The sequence below is a fragment of the Periplaneta americana genome, chromosome 1 (genome assembly GCF_040183065.1).
Source record: "Periplaneta americana isolate PAMFEO1 chromosome 1, P.americana_PAMFEO1_priV1, whole genome shotgun sequence".
NCBI classification, from domain to species: Eukaryota; Metazoa; Arthropoda; class Insecta; order Blattodea; family Blattidae; genus Periplaneta; species Periplaneta americana.
This window is the reverse complement of record NC_091117.1, coordinates 35693327-35712174: the sequence shown is the minus strand read 5'-3', so window position 1 is coordinate 35712174 and position 18848 is coordinate 35693327. Positions and strand designations below refer to the sequence as shown.

Sequence of the window (18848 nt, the reverse complement as noted above, 5' to 3'; positions counted from 1 at the left end):
CTGTCAATCACATTTGTATTAATCTAACATTCACTTTAAGAATAATGTAGTTGCATAAGAAGGAATTACAAAGATGATTAAAAATTTCTTTAACAATAAAGATCAATTTTTTGCAGTACTTTTGTGTTTCTTTGGCACTTGCTTATTTTTAAGTGCTGTTTTGTGTTGATATGCAGTGTGACAGATAAGATTGGTACAGTCACTGTGACCTTCTTTCAAATTTTGAGCACTGTGTGTAAGTGTGCCTGTGTGTAAAAGAACACTAATATTTTCAATACATAATTTGAACAGGGAGTGATTCTGCATGTTGTTTTAAATCATCATAAGTCTTGTAGTGCGAACTAATTTAACTTGTACCTACTTAAAATCTGATTTTCTTCCAAATTTGTACTAAAATTTAAATTGATATAACTACTAACAAATCAGTAGCGGTAGCTTTCTAATTGAATTTGCTAGCTATATGATTTTAAAACTTATTAGTGTTCTTTATCCTCTTTGCTCATATTTCTGAAGTTGTAAGTGTAAGACGTAAGTAGCTAGACCTACTTGTTTACATCAGGAGTGTGTTGTCAAAATAATAATCCGTAAATGTTTTGAGGAAAAAAACTAAATCAAAATCAGATCGTAAAGTAATAAAATGATATTTAAAACTCGATATGAGTACAAAATGAAAATAACATTGCGATGATTTACGTGCTCACAGTATAACAAATCACATTAATGTCAGTTCAGTGATGAAAATCTGTAGAAATATAACATATTGGTATGTTAGATTTTGACAGGAAACAACATTTTTTGTTTCTTGAAAAAAAAAAAAACATAAATTCCAGTACTATGAAATAACTAAACTATAATTTATATTACTGTGTAACTCTGCCATAAACTGTCAATTAAGTTATGCCGTCATGTTATTACAGTATTCTTTTTCTGCGTCCCAGGGCACCTGTAATGTTTACATTTACTTAAACTTCAGTCAGATCACCTTTTCTCCTCTACTACGCAGAGTAATTGTACTGTCAAGGTGTCAAATATAGCTCTTCTTCAACAATTATGAATTCCTGTTTCTGTTGCACTTTTCAAAGTTTGGTTTATTAGAATACAGTGTAACCCCTTCCCTCTATTACACTTTTCGAGGGACTCAGAAAAAAAATGGAGTAAATTGAGGGAAAGTGTAGCCCTGAATTATGGGAAATGATTTACACATACCAAGAACATTAAGAATACGATGTTCAATACATTAAATGACTTGTAACTAATGTTTGGAACTTTTATAACATACAGGACTTTATTAAATATTTCAGTTATTAAATATTTAATTTAGAAAAGGTAAATTATCATACACATTATTTTAACCACTTTAAAATCTCGGAATATAAGCCCTACATACATTTCAAAATGAAACACGTCACTAATTCCTTTTACAAAACAAATCATATTTTTTTACTGTGTACATCTCATATGTCTCACGTTTTCTATTTGCTTCCTTATTTCAGTTTATAAAAAATTTAATCATCTTCTGTAGCAGATAACCCCAACACTGTCATCATCATCACTACCATCACCATTATCATCAGATTCATCACCTTCATCAATATCATCACCATTAGCACAGCACTGTTATCCTGAACATAGGTGTCGAGAATGTCCTCTATAGTTTGTTCCTTATCAGTGGCCACATTATCCTTCATGAGAAAAACACGTGATCATAGAACTTTTTATACTTTAATCTGCATAATTTGACTGTATTTATAGCAAAATTTACTTTGATAGCCGCAATTTTATGTTCAATTTTTCGCATGGATGCTATCCTTTTTTCTCTGTTTGGCTGAAACAACGTGAATTGGAAATACAACGGCGTAAAAACGGGCAAAAAATATAATAATAGGAAAATTGAAAGGACCAAGAAAAAATGTTGTAAGTGATGGGAAAAAGTTAATTGCGGGAATGAAAAAGTGGGGTTCGTTTGTAGTATATTGTGATACATTGTTGAACAGGTATTGAAGAGCTTAAATGAATTGAATAATAAATAAATAAGAAAATGATGTCATTCTTTTTTTTTTTGTTTCTAATTTCGGCACCGTAGCCTGAGGCTTATTGTACCTAGAACCAGAACTCTACTAAACACACGCATACACTGCAGGATATCCCTATTTACTGTCTCAGAGTACCCGGGGGCCACTGCGAGACACCACACACACTTGGACAATGGACAGACAACCAGTCCTCGTGAAGAGGTCCGAATTAAATCCCCCTGACTTCATGACCGGGAATCGAACCCGGGCCACCTTGATCAGGAGTTCAGCACGCTACCTCAAGACCAAGGAAGCGGACACATAATGTCATTACTCATATCATTTTAATGACTAAGCAAGACAGACAACTTTACAGTAATTGCCGTATTTACTGGCATAATGGACGCACCCCAATTTTTTGCGTTAAAATTAAAAAAAAAAAAATTTCCCGCGTAATAGACACATAGAGGAATGTGAATCTGTGACAAATGATAGCAGTGATATAGAACCTGACAGTGAATGAGGTAAGGGTAGTGTTAATAATAACAATAAAGTGTCTTGTCTTATTGTCGCTGTATTCATTGTTACAAGTTACCTATCATCTGTTTATACCTATCATCTGCTAAGTATCGATCATCTTAAATGCGACTCAATCGATATATAAATTAGTCGTGGCCCATATATCATTATGTATTCTATCGATTATTTCAGCATTCGAACTGGCGCACTTCCCCCCCCCCCTCGCATAAAGGACGAACCCTAGTTTTTTGTTATAAAAATCGAAAAAAAAAATGCTTCTATTGCGCAGGTAAATACGATATTTCCGCCATTTAGTTACACAACTTTGAAATAATTTTTCATATGACACCTACAAAAGCCTACAAATTTATTGTGCGTGATCAAAATAAATGGGATACTCTGTATAAAATTATGTAAACAATTAAAGGAAATTTGATACAGAAATTCGCGTGTAAAGCATAGAGCATATATATCTGCATTGCTTTACCGACATCAACACACTCCTGATTGCACATTGGTGGGCCAGAATAAAATATTGTGTAGCTTGGAAACATAACATTACTCATGGCCGCATGCAGCTGTGGAGAGGGTCGGATCGTTGCTCCCGATGGAAAAGGCTGTATAGACAAGAATGAGTGTCTGGAAGGCCCCTGTCTGAATGGGGGCACGTGCATCAACCAGGATCCTCGACTACGTTATCGTTGTGTATGCCCTGAGGGATTCTGGGGGGAGAACTGTGAGCTGGTACAAGAAGGCCAGACACTCAAACTCAGTATGGGTGCACTTGCAGCCATCTTGGTTTGCCTTCTCATCATCCTTAGTAAGTTAACCGAACCTCGTTCCCCTTTTTAACACTCAGGCATGTGCATGTTGTGTGTCAGAAGTCTGTGGTAAGTAGATTTCACAGAGCTGTAAGAACCTTTGCATCTTTTCATCTTAAAATTTACACTTCATTCAAAAATATTATATGTTAAAAGATTATTTCACCTAGACATAAAAGACAGTAGCTTAAGCTAAACAAAAAAAGTTAGAAATTGATAAATCATTGAATCAGTCGGTTAGTTGTCAATGCCTCCTACTATAGTAATTGAAATTACTGTTGAACTCTGCTACTGTCCTGAATATTCAAACGCTAATTACCAGTTACAGTTCGTAGTATAATTACGGTTTCAGTTAACTTTTGTCTATCAATTTACAATCTGAAAACCATGCAACTTAGATTTACCCCCAACATACAGAAAAATAGCAAATATATGGAAGGGGGTTTCTTTTTTATAATTAAATTATAAATAAGACTCAATTATGTGCAGGATGAGCTGTTATTAAGGCCATAAAAACAATTACAATTCCAAATAAATATATATTAAACACCTTCATTGAAAACACTTACTCCTACTTGAAAAGGAAGTCCATTCTACATTCTTTGCTATGAGCAAAATTATCTATAGCTTCCTGGTTTAAATTGGAAATGTTCATGATAAAGTGTTTTGCTACTAAAAGTCTCTCTCTGCTGATGGTATGAAAATGTATGGTACAACTACAACCAGCCCAGAAACCACTACTATTAAATACATTAGTGGTACGTTACTTGTTCTGTAGAGAAGGGTATCGATACGTCATAAACTCTCAAACTGCACACTGGGTATAAGTAGAGAGGTGCGATGGAGTAACGTGAATTGTTCTCATTTAGCCATTTTTTTCTCATAACCCTAAAAGAAACACACTTTTGAATCGCAAAATAAAGGGAAAAAAATATAATTCAAGTTTTAAACGAATTCCAGCAATACTTGTTTAATTGTCGAAATCTTAACAATGACATAGGACATTTTAAGTACCAGTAATATTTTCATAATTTCAGTCTTTCCATTTCTTCGATGTCATGTTTCGTTCCGTCAGTTTGTCAATAAATGAATACAGCCGTGTATTTAAAATCTGTATAACTGAAAATTGATGCCGAAAATGTTTCATAATTATTGTTCATCATCATCATCATCATCATCATCATCATCATCATCATCATCATCATCATTATCCTTGCATGTATTGGGCCTAGTGGCCCGTTAAGGTCTCTTGCCAACGCTTGAACGATCTGCCCAAAGATCTCTTACCCACAGGATGGTAATTTAAAATTTGTCGTGGAATTCTAGAACGAGGCATTCTGATGACATGTGATCTCCAGTTTTGTCTGCATTTCTGTAGGTATTCCGTAATCGGTTCAATCTGCAGTTCTTTCATAATGTCAAAATTTTTAATGTGATCCATTCTTGTGTATCCCGCTGTACGACGCATAAATCTCATTTCTGCCGCCGCTAATCTTTGTGAATCAATATTACGAATCGTCCAAGCTTCACTACCAAAACAGAGTATAGGTCTGGCCAATGTTTTATAAATTCTGGTGCACGTGTGTTTTTGTACTAAAGTTGGTTTGAATATCGGATTAATTATCCCCATTGCTCTGTTGAATTTAATAATTTTCTCATTCAAATTCTTTTCTTCTTCATGAAATTTGGCAACCTAGATAACTAAAATTTTTTACTTGTTCGATGATCTTATTATTGATGCAAATTTTGCTACGGACTGATTCCTTTCCTAAAAAAAAAAAGCCATCACTTTAGATTTGTCAGTTGAAATTTCCATATTGAAACTTACTGCCATTTGATTAAAGTTGTAAACCAAACATTGTAAATTATCTTCTGAAGTTGCCATGGTGTTTAATATCTAAAATCTAAAATCAGTCTTATAAAATTTGTATGTACAATAACATTTTAAAATAACATCGCCAAATTGGCAATAATATCAAAATCGTAACATTTTAAAACGAATATTCCTTACAAATAAAACTATTTTCACGGGACTCCAGAGATAATAAGTCATCCTTCTGCACTACCATCAGTGAGCGACCAGTGTTTTCTACTGTATTGTTTTATAGGAAGTATATTCCAAAAGTCAATGCACTAAAATTGTAACAAAGAGTTCCCCCCATCAAACAGCTGGATAACAAATCACAAAGGTCTAACCCTCTCGGAATGGATAGACACTCTTAAAATGGTAGGGTATGTCGCTCCGGTCCGAGCTGTACTGGGTAGAAGTTGGGATGGTACCTGCTGTAGGCGCTGTCTCAGCGAGATTGAAACTCTTCCCCATATCTTTGGCTTCTGCCCCTATAGTGAGCCCCTTTGCAACATGCGTCACCATGCTGTCCGTTCTATGCTGGCCGAGGTACTGAAGGAAGTAGGGTTTATAGTCCATCAAGAGGTGCAGGGACTAGCCACACAAGGAAGTGTTCAGCGAATTGATATCATTGCCATTAAGAACAACTCGGCATACATTCTCGATCCCACCATCAGATTTGAGATACATGCAGATCAACTGCATGGACAGTGAAAAGAAACGGATCTATGAACCAACAATCCCGTTCTATAAAGATAAATATAGCCTGTCCCACATTGACGTAATAGATCTGATGGTGGGAGCACGAGGTACCATACCCTCCTTCTTTGTCAACAAATGTAAAAACCTGGGGCTAACACACAGCATTGTGAAGGAAATAGCCATTAGTGCCCTCAAAGGATCGGTTCAGATATTGAGAAATCATTTGTATGGGAGTGATAATGGAAATTTAAAGTTATCTTAACCGATGGCTGTTGATTGGTTTAGATATAAATGCCAACAAATCTGTACTATTATTTTTCTCGCGGTATATGGCATTCAAATTATTCTAACCTATCTGATGATTTTTTTCCCCCTTTCTTAACTGTAAATGACCACAAACGCTACTTAGGTGTAAATTTTTCTGACGTTTTGTATATTCGATTCCCTAACCGTTTCAAATGTAAATCATTTTACCTTTTAGGTGTGTTTCCAAATTATATGTAATACGAATAATTTCGAGGGAAAAATTGTTCCGGAGCCGGGTATCGAACCCGGGACCTTTGGTTTAACGTACCAACGCTCTACCACTGAGCTACTCGGGAACTCTAACCGACACCGATCCAATTTTTCCCTCTATATCCACAGACCTCAAAGTGGGCTGACAACAGTCAAGCAACCAACTTCGAGTGCACACTAACTCCGTGTGACTTAAATTGTGGTTTTTCTGTTAACGAACAGTGACGTGTATTATGCAAACCAAGATTTCAGGTATAACTCCCTGTAAAGTTGATTTGAATAATTTCGAGGGAAAAATTGTTCCGGAGCCAGGTATCGAACCCGGGACCTTTGGTTTAACGTACCAACGCTCTACCACTGAGCTACTCGGGAACTCTAACCGACACCAATCCAATTTTTCCCTCTATATCCACATATGTAATACGCTTTGTCAAATCTGGCAACCTTTTCATAAGGGAAGCTAAATTTATTATTATTATAATTACATGTAATAATTGTGGTCTTAGAAAATTAAAAATATGCGAATAAAATATTTACTAATGACAGCTCATGTAAGTGTGTAATATCATAAAATGTGACTTCTTTTCTTATCTATGTTTGAAGTGATGCAAAGGATAACCTTACGTCTCTGTGTTCGTGTGTCCCACCTGCACGCTGTATGTGTCCTGCTTCTTGTGTTTCCTCTGTCGTGTTGGTGTACAGTATAATCCTTCCCCCCCCTGGTGCTGCAATGCTCCCCTGTTGTTGCTCTCCCATCCCATTGATGTTAATGTGTCTGTGTGGGTCACTAGATGTCCACTGGGGTCCTTCGCTCAAGGTGCAGATTGCGTGAATGAGGATGAATGTGAGTGGCACCCCTGCCAGAACGGTGGGCAGTGCCGGGATTACGCAGATGAACGCCGCTATGCCTGCCTTTGCCCTTCAGGCTTCACAGGACTTCACTGTGAATTGGAGCTACTCGAATCGGGAATCATTAAACCTTCAACAGATTTCATCATTGCCATCATAATCTGTCTGATTATATTGCTCAGTAAGTTAATTACTTTTATTTAAGTTTTATTATTTTAAGGAGATTTATTAGGTTTTAAGTTCTGTTATGACAATGGGTCAATCCATATCATTATTAAGTATAACAGCGTTTCTCAAACTTTTTTGAAGTGGGGACCACTTTTTTAAGTCAGAACCAAAGACGTTATAATAGTATACTAGACTCACACGGAGCGCTGGTGTGCTGTCCAAAATTGAAATCAGTCTGCGCATGTTTACGCCGCCATTAAATAGGTAGAAACGGCGGTAAACACGAAACCCGAGCTACTTGCAAAGTGGCTTGTTGCTATTAAAAGAGATAAATGTGTGCCTTCACCTAACATAAAATTGTGTTCGGCTCATTTTAAAGACACAGATTTTTGGAAAAGTAATGGCAATAGAATTTTTAAAGATGAAGCTGTACCATCCCTGTTTAATTTTCCAAGCCATTTGCAAGCGGTACGATATATTATCTCTGTTGTTACACTATCAATATCATTAAAAATCAATCAGTAGTTTACGACAATAAAGAATACTTAATTGTTAGTACAGGTATATCAAACTGTAGAGAAATCCCACTGAGTGAATTATTTAGAGTTACACATCAGTTATTAAACACAATTAGTGGAAAAATAACTTTTTGTTTTTATTATGTAAATTAATTTATCTGCAAGATAATAAAAATCGATTCAAAATCTATAGGTGGATAAATAAATAAATAAATGGCTATAATAGTTAAGCCTACTTTGTGGACTTATGATTCAGGGTTCATGATCAATATGTATAGGCCTAACTAGACTAATAAATTAGCCAGCCGTGGGTTTGATCTTGTTGGAGAACATGCTATGTTTCAGATGTAAGGAAATGAATACATAATTTCCTGTGGGAACTAAATATCACTAATGGGATTCTAGGAGGGGGGACGGAGAGAAAAGTTATTATTTTCTGTTCAACCATCTTTTGGCGTTTAACAGCAAATAAACATAATCTACTAATTAAGTGTATAAATATTTAAACATTTAATATTACATTGTAGCAGATTTTGTAACTTAATAGAGGTTGTTTTTTGTACGTTGAGACATAACTACGTAGGCCATTAAAATTACTTTATATTTGTGAATGGTCTATGCTGTCATTTGCACAGCAATTTTTGTTGTTGTTTTGTTTTTGCAGATATTCCTAGTGCATTATTTTTCACTGGGGGGGGGGGGGGTATAAATGCATATAGTTCACATACAAATAACCCGTTTATATTTTGCCGGATATATATTATTAAAACAGCAAGGAATGTCATCTTATTATATAAAATTACGTACTATCATTCCCCAAGCAATGATATATATATATATATTTATTTATTTAAAATAACAATATATTATGTAAAGAAATCCACTCATAAAAAGTATTTTTTTTTTTACATAATGTGATTATGTTTAGTTTTTAGGTCTTCATGTTACCTATTAATTGCAATGTATTAGGTACCGGTAGGCTACTTTTTATAATTGATAGCATTCCCTTTATTAATTGAAGAATGAATTATAAATGCACTGTAATTTTGCTACCTTTGCGCATTATATTTTGCGTGGTTACTTATGTCCTGTGGTCTAAAAGTACCGGTAGGCCTAATATAATTTACGATTCTCTAAAACTTAACAAAAGGTCTATACTGATTATCACATATTTATTTCACTTAAGAATTTGATTATAATAAGAACTTCTATAATCAAGGTGCATATATTTACGTCTTGTGATCTAAGAGTAATGTATGTTAATATAATTTTCGATTCTCTGAAACCTAACAATATACTGATTAACGTAAAATTACACATTCTATAATATGTATTGTTTAGGCCTATTTATGGATGTATGAGCATGTTTTCTATCAATTGCTGTGTACGTATTTTCTTTTCTATAATGCTCTGACCCATATCAATGAAACTTTGAATATATTTATTTCGTCCTAATTTTACGTTAAACGTCGAAAATGGCCATAATCTGTCAATTTTAGATCATCACAGCGTTAAATTGTGTGATTTACGTGCTATTATGCGTCTGCTCTCCTACATCATGGCGGCAAGCGCAGCGTTCAATTTGCCCCGGTTTCCTCGTTCCGCGCAGCCGGGACTGTAGGGGCTTGGTCAGAACAGTTCCATGGACCACCTTGCTCTTGTTCCCTTCGAAAGAAATTGTATCTTTTTTATATTTTAATACATATATTTTACAATAGAATTAATTAATTATAATATTTTTGTAATTATATTTTTGTAGCCAATCACAAGTAACTTATAACAAATTCTGTGCATTGTTGATTCATCGCTTGCCTGTTAGCAGTTAGTTGTTTGAAATCCTTCTTATGTGGTACAAGCAGTAGTTGTCCATGTCTCTGTTAAATAGTTCCCATTATAAATAATGGAAAACTGGCTTCGATCCGGATCTTTGAAAAGAAAGGAACATGAAGACACGCTTCATTTAGGCAGTGCTAATAGTTCAGAAGCTGTGTGTGAAGAAATATATTAATTATAGTGCCATTAAAGAAATATCTACTCCTAGTGGTAGCTATTCAAAGAAAAAATATTTTCGTAAATATGACAAGAGTTGTAGCAATAAGAGTGAACCGAAACCTCGGTACCGTAAAGTGGGGTGACTTTGAACGCTGAGGTGACTTTGAACAGTAATTTAGCTCCTTTCTAAATTAAATGCTGTACCCAATTGCGAAAAAACTGTTTAAGTTGTCAATAAATTAGTTCAGTTTTTTCGAAATAGGGTACAGCATTTAATTTAGAAGGGCGCTAAATTACTGTTCAAAGTCACCTCGGCGTTCAAAGTCACCCCACTTTACGGTACATTGTTTGTTACGAAGTGCTTTCAAATGAGTGTATGAAACCTGCGAAATTGAAATGGTACTTAGAGACGAAACACACAAGTGTAAAAAGTAAACCTGTCGAATTTTAAAATAGCGGAGTCTAAAATGTCTTATATCGTTATCTGGAGAAAAAAAAAATTAATGCTGAAACATGCCCGATTTTCAGCAAGTAAAGATGCAATTTGGCACGTCCTATTATTGGTGTACGACGTACAGTACATGCCCATTTCAGTGTGCAGACGGGATGTCGGCAAAACTATTAAGAAAGTCATCAATACATGATAAGTTTCGGTACTTTGGTCCTCTGTTATGAATTCGGGTGGTCCCTGGCTGGATTACAGGCTCAGCGAGATGGCGAGAAATGCCACGTTCATAGTGCTTTAAATCCCTCTTTTGTTGCTGAGAGTAGAGTGAGAAGTGAGTAGACAGGTAGGGTAAGAAATTTCATAAAATATTAGTACTGGGAGAAAAAGTGAAAGGCGATTGCCATGTGTCATTTCCAATCTCTGAGATTTTCAGCTATAGTGTGATACGCAATTCGTTTGAATTTTATTTTTTCTTCTGTCTTTTTTGAAGGACCATAAGGGCAGAACTCGAGGACCACAGGTGGTCCGCAGACCATAGTTTGAGAAACGCTGAAGTATAATGTTGTATTATATAAAATTATAATTATTTAAATGCTCTAATTTTGTCATACCGTAATTACCATCTTTTATCTTGAAGAGATAATTCAAATCGTTTAAATGACCTGTTAGATCTGTTCTATATTCAGCTAGTTGAAACCACCAAAAAAATTTAGGCTCTTGTGATATTGTGATATGAATTTTTGTATGCCTTTTGTTCGTCATAATCATCTGCTGCCAGTCCATTCAATCATTTCGTGACTATATTTCCCTCCCCTCCCCCATTACCATCAAATATTGTGCCACTCAAAATGATCGTCTTAACGAACAAGTAAAAATAATTTAGCACCAATTCTGACAATGTAAGTGAAGGTGTGTTGCTCTGCAAGAAATCTTGAGCTTTCCAGTGTTTCTTTAAATTCCCAGAAATAATTAACAAGAGTAAAACTCGCTTTAAAAGTGGGTGAACTTTTTGAGATGAGAATAAAATACAGAACATCGGCTAAATGCAATGAATTGCTATGGGCACTCTATTATAGCCCTGTCATAACCTCACTGACATTGACGAAGCTCATAACTAACTGTTAGATCACAACCGTAGTTGCTTTTGATTCCAGTTTTTAATAATATTTCAATGAAGAAACTGACATGAGTGTAACATAATAGTTCTAAGGATGAGTACCATAATAACGAATATGATAATATTGTAGTAAACTTGATTGATACGGTACAGCTTTTGGAAAATGCTATATAATGTCGTCATTCAAATAGATATAAGATTAATTTTTATTTAAATGGATTGGCCATATTGTCGTTTCATTCCATACTTCACAGGGATTTTTATGTTTTTTTGTTTTAGAATTTATATATATTTTTTTAAGTCTAAGCCTTCATTGTTTATTTTTGGCTATCAGCAATTTAATCCAACTCATATTCTCCCAGAATATTATAAATCTTTATTTCTTCAGAAAGGTAAGTTTTAACTAAAGAAAATACCAGTTTAATGCATATTTCCGTGTCATGGCTGTGCTCTCAAAGGAGTTATAGCAATGAGGTAAGGTTTCTACGTAGAGTCAGTATTGCATATTTATATCGAAATGATAAACTTTGTTTCTCATTCTAGTTTTTTAATAAAATTTTATTTTGAAACAATTATTACAGTACACTAAAATAGATTACATATACCATTAGAACATAAATAAGTAGGTAAGAGTCAAAACTTAAAACTTTCATTCAAATTTTGCTTATAAATGATAAAAGAGTGAAGAATAGATTCCTTTAAGAACAGTAGGCCTAAATCTTGACGAAATCAAAATAAAACTTGTCGAAATTACAAATTCTTTCAATGTAATATTTACAAAATAAGTATCTGTATTACACTTTTATTTTTTTTACACTGCATGAACAACTTGCATAGTACATACCGGTACCGGCAAAAAGAAACTTCTTCCAATGTTTGCTCCTAATTATGGTATATACTAGTGATGGGCAAAATATGATCCATGGGCCAGATGCGGTCTGCAACAGAATTCCCTCGGAGAAATCCGAAAATATTTTTTATGAAGGTAAACGAGGGAAAAAATCGTTCTTGTTTGTTTTACTTTCTATTTCGTAGCTTAGAGAACAGTGGCCAGAAACTTGGCTATTTTCAGTATTTTGTTTAATACAGACTGCAAAACAGTAAAACTTTTAACTTGAATTAATTCTTCATTGTTCTATATACACTTTTAACACATATAATCACCGGTATGACTGTTTACTGTGTTATTATGAGGAAATTTTCTGGCTGGCTAGTTTCGAAGAAATATTCTTCATTTTTCAAAGCCTAGTTATTGTACTACTACACTAGTGTCCAAAAGTTAAGCATAATTCAATATTTTGTTCCCAACCTACCAGAATGGCACCAGACTTGTACAAATGAATCACACAGGATCTGGTGTGTAACAGAGTAACACATATCAGCAAATTTTGTTTATTTTGGCCTAGGGACACATTTTACACAATTACGGTACAAATCTGACTATCACTTCCACAATAATGATGGTGCTGAGCGGTTAATATGGGGTGTGGTTACCCCTCATGGCTACACAGGCGTTGCAGCGCCATGGCATGCCCTCTATCAGGTGGTTCAAGAGCTCTGCAGGCAGCTGTCCCATTCCAGACGAAGAGCATTACGGAGGGCTGGAAGTGTCCTCGGTGGAGGCTGGTGGGTTGCAACTCGTCTTCCTAATGCATACCAGGCATGCTCTATAGGGTTCAGATCCAGGTACATCGCTGGCCAGTCCATGTGCTGGATATCTTCCCCCTCAAGATATTCTTCCACCAGGTTAGCTCTATGCGGACGCGCATTGTCGTCCATAATGATGAAGTGTGGACCAACTGCACCTCAGAAAAGTCACACATGTCGTTCCAATACCTCGTCTCTGTATCTCTGGGCATTCACAGTACCAGCTGCGAAGATGTTTAGATCTATATGTGAGAGACTTCGGTCTGTGTCTGACCTGCTTCCAGACGTCCGATTATTCTACCTTTCAAAACGGTCCAGTTGGCGTCTCTGTGGCATGTTGGTGCTGTCCTTTATACACTGTGATGAGAAACTACCCTCTGTTCACAATGAGAGAACAAAAACGAATGAGTCGCACTTGTTCTGTTTGCTTGCCTTCTAAACACGTGTTTATTCGGAGGGGAGGCGGAGGTTGGAGTACCCCCTCCCTATGCACAAGTACGATGCGGCACACACTGTGATAAAATTGTATAGCGAATGCTCACAATTTTCCCTTTCATTTCTCTGTTTTACTAATTATGCTTAACTTTTGGACACTAGTGTATATTACACTATGTAGGTTTTGGAAAATGAATGTCACTTCGAAACTAGTCATCCAGGTAGCTTCCTCATATTAACACAGTAAAGAGTTATGAAGGTAATCAGTGATTGAATTAATTCTTAACGTCTCAAAATTTGACTTCTGAAGTCCTTATCGAAATCAAGTTTTCTAAATTTGATATCTCATATTCAGAAGATAATCGCCATGTTCGCATCTTAATATAAGCCTATATGTGAGCAAGTGTTTTCTACGTTGATACTTCGAAAAAGTAATTCTATAAACAGAATGACAGATGGACATTTAGCTTCACGTCTGAGAGTAACTTCATTCCAACTGCAAGCAGTCTATGAAGAGCTTTTAGAAGCATATTCATAGTTTCACTCATCACACTCTCCTTCATATCCACATAAGGTTTCATATTACAATTTTTTTTAATATACCATTGCAGCTTTTCAGTAAACTACGTTGGCCTGCCTCATGCATTTGTTTCTCTTTCAGCCCGCTCCAGTGGCATATACTGGTTAAAGGGTTTGGGCTACCACTGACCCTATTATTACACAAAATATATTTTAAAATCCCTATAATAAAATTCCTTACATATTTATGTGAATTCCAGACGTCTTGATTGGGATTAAAATACGTTGATGACTTCGTCCTTGAAATTACAGTTGGGCCACTTGCAAAGTTTCTGTAGAAATGACTTTTCAATGGATATTAGTGCCAAGCCGGATAAACGTTCTTGTGTATGAGTTGATCTACAGTAGGATTTTATTCTCTTCAACGCAGAAAATGTTCTTTCTACCGGTGCTGACGTAGCTGGTATTGTCACAATTAATGTTGCCAATTTAAGGACTTCAGGAATAACTTGGTTCAGCTGGTTTTCATATATGGCAGATAATATTTCATGGATAGGTTTGTTCGAAAAATCAAAAACTTCTGCTGAATATATTACACTTAATTCATTTTTCAAACGTACTTGATCAAAGTGACTGTTATAGGACTGAAATAATTTGTTTAGTGCCTCATTCGGGAAGTTTTCTCTATAAGCAGAAAATTTTTGAGAATCTAGAAGATGTGTGAACTGAAGCTTTCCATAATCAGAAAATCTGTCAGTAATTTCCATGTGCATACGATCTAGTATGCTGTAGTACTGCTGCCTGTATTTCAATTCATCATCTCCTTTTCTTCTTTGTATTGGCTGAAGAATTTTCATTTTCCATATTACTCCATATGGACGGAAACCCACTACGTCTGAACTCGGATATAGTATTTTTTTTTAACTTTGATACCTCTTGCAAGTAGTATGCTATGTCTAGACTTTTTGTCTGAAGAATATTGTAGAGCACATCTGTATGTGCGAACACTCTAGCATAGACTTCAAGAAGAAATATATTCTGAAACTGTGTGAAAAAATTCAAATATCCTTGAGCCTGCACATTTACAGCATCATCCCAGTTTTCTTCAGAGTCATTACAAATGATATTTTTAAAGAAAGCAGTCCGTTTTTCTCTGTATTCCTTTCCTGTATTTACAAGCCGAGATGTAAAATTCAATCTAGTTGGTGCTACTTTTGGGAGTTTCTTGTTCATAAATTCCTTGAGTTTTCTGATCTTTTAGGAGATGACGAGAAAAATGCAGCTAAACCCGACAGTGTTTTGAAAAAAATGCGGCATTCTGGAATGGATGAAGTAGTTTGTTGCAAAACTAAATTGAGATCATGGCTGTAACAATGGACAAATAGTGCTTGAGGATACTTTTCTTGAACTTTTGTTTTTAAGCCATTAATATTTCCTGCCATAACTGAAGCACCATCGTATGTCTGTGCAATTAACTTACTGCCGACATTGTATTCTGCTATAACACCTTCCACATGCTGAAACAAAGCAGCAGCAGTTTTGTCCGAACTGACATTTGTGAATCCTATAAACCGTTCTTGAACATTGGCAGTACTGTCGACGTATCTTAAAACAGTGGACAATTGACTCTGATTAGAGCAGTAACTTGTTTCATCAACAACAATGGCCACAAAAGGTTTTATGTTCTTTATCATAACCCCACTTATGGCAAATATTAAGTCATTCTGAATTGCGAGAGAAGTACCACGAAATACTGTTGAACTCTCAAGATGATTGGCCAGTAAATGGTCAAATTCACTTAAGGAACTTAAATATTCAATATAATTTCCTATATTGTCTGATTCCACACTCTCGTTATGACCCCAAAAAGCCAATTCTTGTTTTCCTAGAAAGCAGACTGCGTTAATAAGATGCAATAAAATCTCCCGATTTTTTTTTCACAAGAGCATTGTGTTGGTTGATGTGTAGAGCTTTTTGCTTATCTAGTTGTAAATCAATTCTTGTCTTCCCAAAGTTTGCAAAGTTCATGCTACTAGAAATATGAGCTTTTGATTTGTCGTATTCTAGGACTGCCGTTCGAAGGGAGTTCATATTAGAAAACCCCTCCTTTGACCACACATTAGTTTCGCGGCTAAATAACAAACATGGCCAGCAAAATAGTTTAGACAGTTAGAAGTACCACACAACCAATTCCACTTACCATATGATGTTGAAGTGAAATGGCGTGTGTACTCTCGCTGTTTTTCTTTTACGTCCATGGACAAATTTAACTCAGGAGTTGGTCTTTCCATTTTCACAATTTCAACTTTCTCGTTGTTATATACGACGGTTAAAAGGCACTTTTAATAAACCTTCTATTACACAGTCATTTTCAACACAAACCTCTCCATTGTTCTGCCATATTTTTCACAATATCACTTAATTGGGAAGTTAAAAACTTAATAATTCACAATTAATATAACTCTTAGACACTCGAACAAATCACAGATTTAAAATAATGCACTGCAAGAACACAATCACATTCAATTGCTAGCGTACTAAGCGTATTGCTGCTTCGCGCCTGCGAAGAAACCGATCACGAGAGCGGCAACTCGCCCAGCCTACACTGCACGATGGAAACAGAAGGGAGCGGGGGGGACGGGCAGTTGTGCGACAGGACAGCGTGAGCAAAATGGCCACAGGCTACCTCACGTAGCAAGCGGTTTCTCCAGCGATGCCGCCTTGACAACTTGTTTCTTTTCGAGAGCAGAGAGCGCATATAAATCTAACAATTACTTTAATTTTAATTACTATGGTAAAACTAATAATACAAAATTATTACATTATGTTATATTATAAACTTTTTCTTTTGTAATTTCCTTGGGCTACCGCCGGTAGCCCCGGTAGTCCGCAAAATACGCCCCTGGCCCGCTCCTATAAAAGTTTGCCCATGACTGGTATATACAGTACTGTAGTGGTTTATAAAATGTGTGAAATCGATGAGACCAACGTTATAAATAATCAATTTCATGTTGAAGTTTGCCGATAAGCTATTAATGTTTGACTGTAATTATATGTGTACAAAACCGCCTTTGCTTATCATAAAATAAATAAATTTTCATTAATGTTTTCGATACATGTGTATCATCTTCAGATGTGAAATGTTAGAGTGATATGATGAAAACCTTGCCTATTAGATGGAACTTAATGTGGTAATTTTCGGGTCATATTAGTGTGATTGCTTGGACTTAACTTAGGTTGATCTATGATATACATGCTATGTTAGGTTAAATCACTGCGAGTCATATGATATGATCTAAAATATAAAATAAAACTGTTTAAGAATTGTAACCACTATTATCGTAGTCATTGAAATGTGAACACTTTGTAAAATCACTTTAAAAATTATAATCACGTTGAACATATGTTGGCTGTATTTGCTGATTTAAAGTTCGTTGAATAGGGCAGTTTCTGTTGATCTTGATGTTTGACGTTGAACTAAAGTGCAGTGTCGTTTTGTCACTAACATGTTTATATTTTGTTAAAATGCGTGTTGTTAAGACGTTTCATCCAATTGTAGTTGATGAAATTGATGTAAATCATAGATATATTACTGATACAATATGGAGGTTGTCAGGTCCATAAATTTAGTACAGCCTGGCGTGTCTGTAACAATGTGAATAAATTTTAATAAATTGATTTGAAAATTTAGCTGGTATTGTATTAATTTTGGTTAAAATTGCTTGGGGTAATGGCTATTACGAAAGAAAATTAACTTACGCTAATAGTGGTTACAATTCTTAAACAGTTTTATTTTATATTTTAGATCATATCATATGACTCGCAGTGATTTAACCTAACATAGCATGTATATCATAGATCAACCTAAGTTAAGTCCAAGCAATCACACTAATATGACCCGAAAATTACCACATTAAGTTCCATCTAATAGGCAAGGTTTTCATCATATCACTCTAACATTTCACATCTGAAGATGATACACATGTATCGAAAACGTTAATGAAAATTTATTTATTTTATGATAAGCAAAGGCGGTTTTGTACACATATAATTATAGTTATAAATAATGTTTCCGCTATTCCTAAAATTTTTTTTTCATAATTGTATTTATGTAATCGACTTGCTGCTTCTAATATTAAGAATATATAACAATAAATTGCATTCTAGTGCCCTTCCATCAGCAGCAGTTACAGACGAAAAATATAGTCAAATGATTTAAATTATACTTGATTAACAGAAGCCACAGTACTGAGTTTGAACCCCTCTTGAGAATGGATATTTAACCACTGTCTTTTTGATGTCATTCACAGCTTAAAATGCAAGCTGGGAGTTGGAGTTGTGTTGATCCCACACAACTAGAGTCACATTGTGCGTCTTTTAGTATGAGATTGGAAAAGTTAAAAAATAGGCGAGGGCGAATTTTCCAAGGAGTATAAACATCTCCATTATTTTCATTATTTTAAGTGATTAAAATAACAATATTATTTAATTATTATGCTGTACCGAAGTACATATGATATTTCCGTGTTTATATATTTCACACTAGAACAATACGAAATATACAAACACACTAAAACACGCCCCAATCAAATTCTCAACACACAGATCAATTTCAGTACACACACACTATTTGACTCCACTCTTCAACACCTTTCAACAATCAAATACACCCACATAACAGGCAGAGAAGTTCGAGATGACGCCGAGATCTAGTAGGCTCTGAAGATGGTGCGTGA

General features: G+C 35.3%; 1 protein-coding gene across 4 annotated transcripts in view; it reads left to right on the top strand.

The window, feature by feature from the left end:
- LOC138694604 (neural-cadherin) overlaps window positions 1-18848 on the top strand; it is a 1134847-nt gene that overhangs the window by 1105398 nt on the left and 10601 nt on the right. For 2 of the 4 annotated variants that reach the window (XM_069818535.1, XM_069818527.1), the window contains exon 24: window positions 7211-7449. In XM_069818535.1, the coding sequence (XP_069674636.1) occupies window positions 7211-7449 (239 nt within the window). Of the gene's footprint in view, window positions 1-3109; window positions 3352-7210; window positions 7450-18848 lie in introns of all 4 variants that reach the window. The other 2 variants (XM_069818517.1, XM_069818508.1) reach the window with 1 other exon arrangement.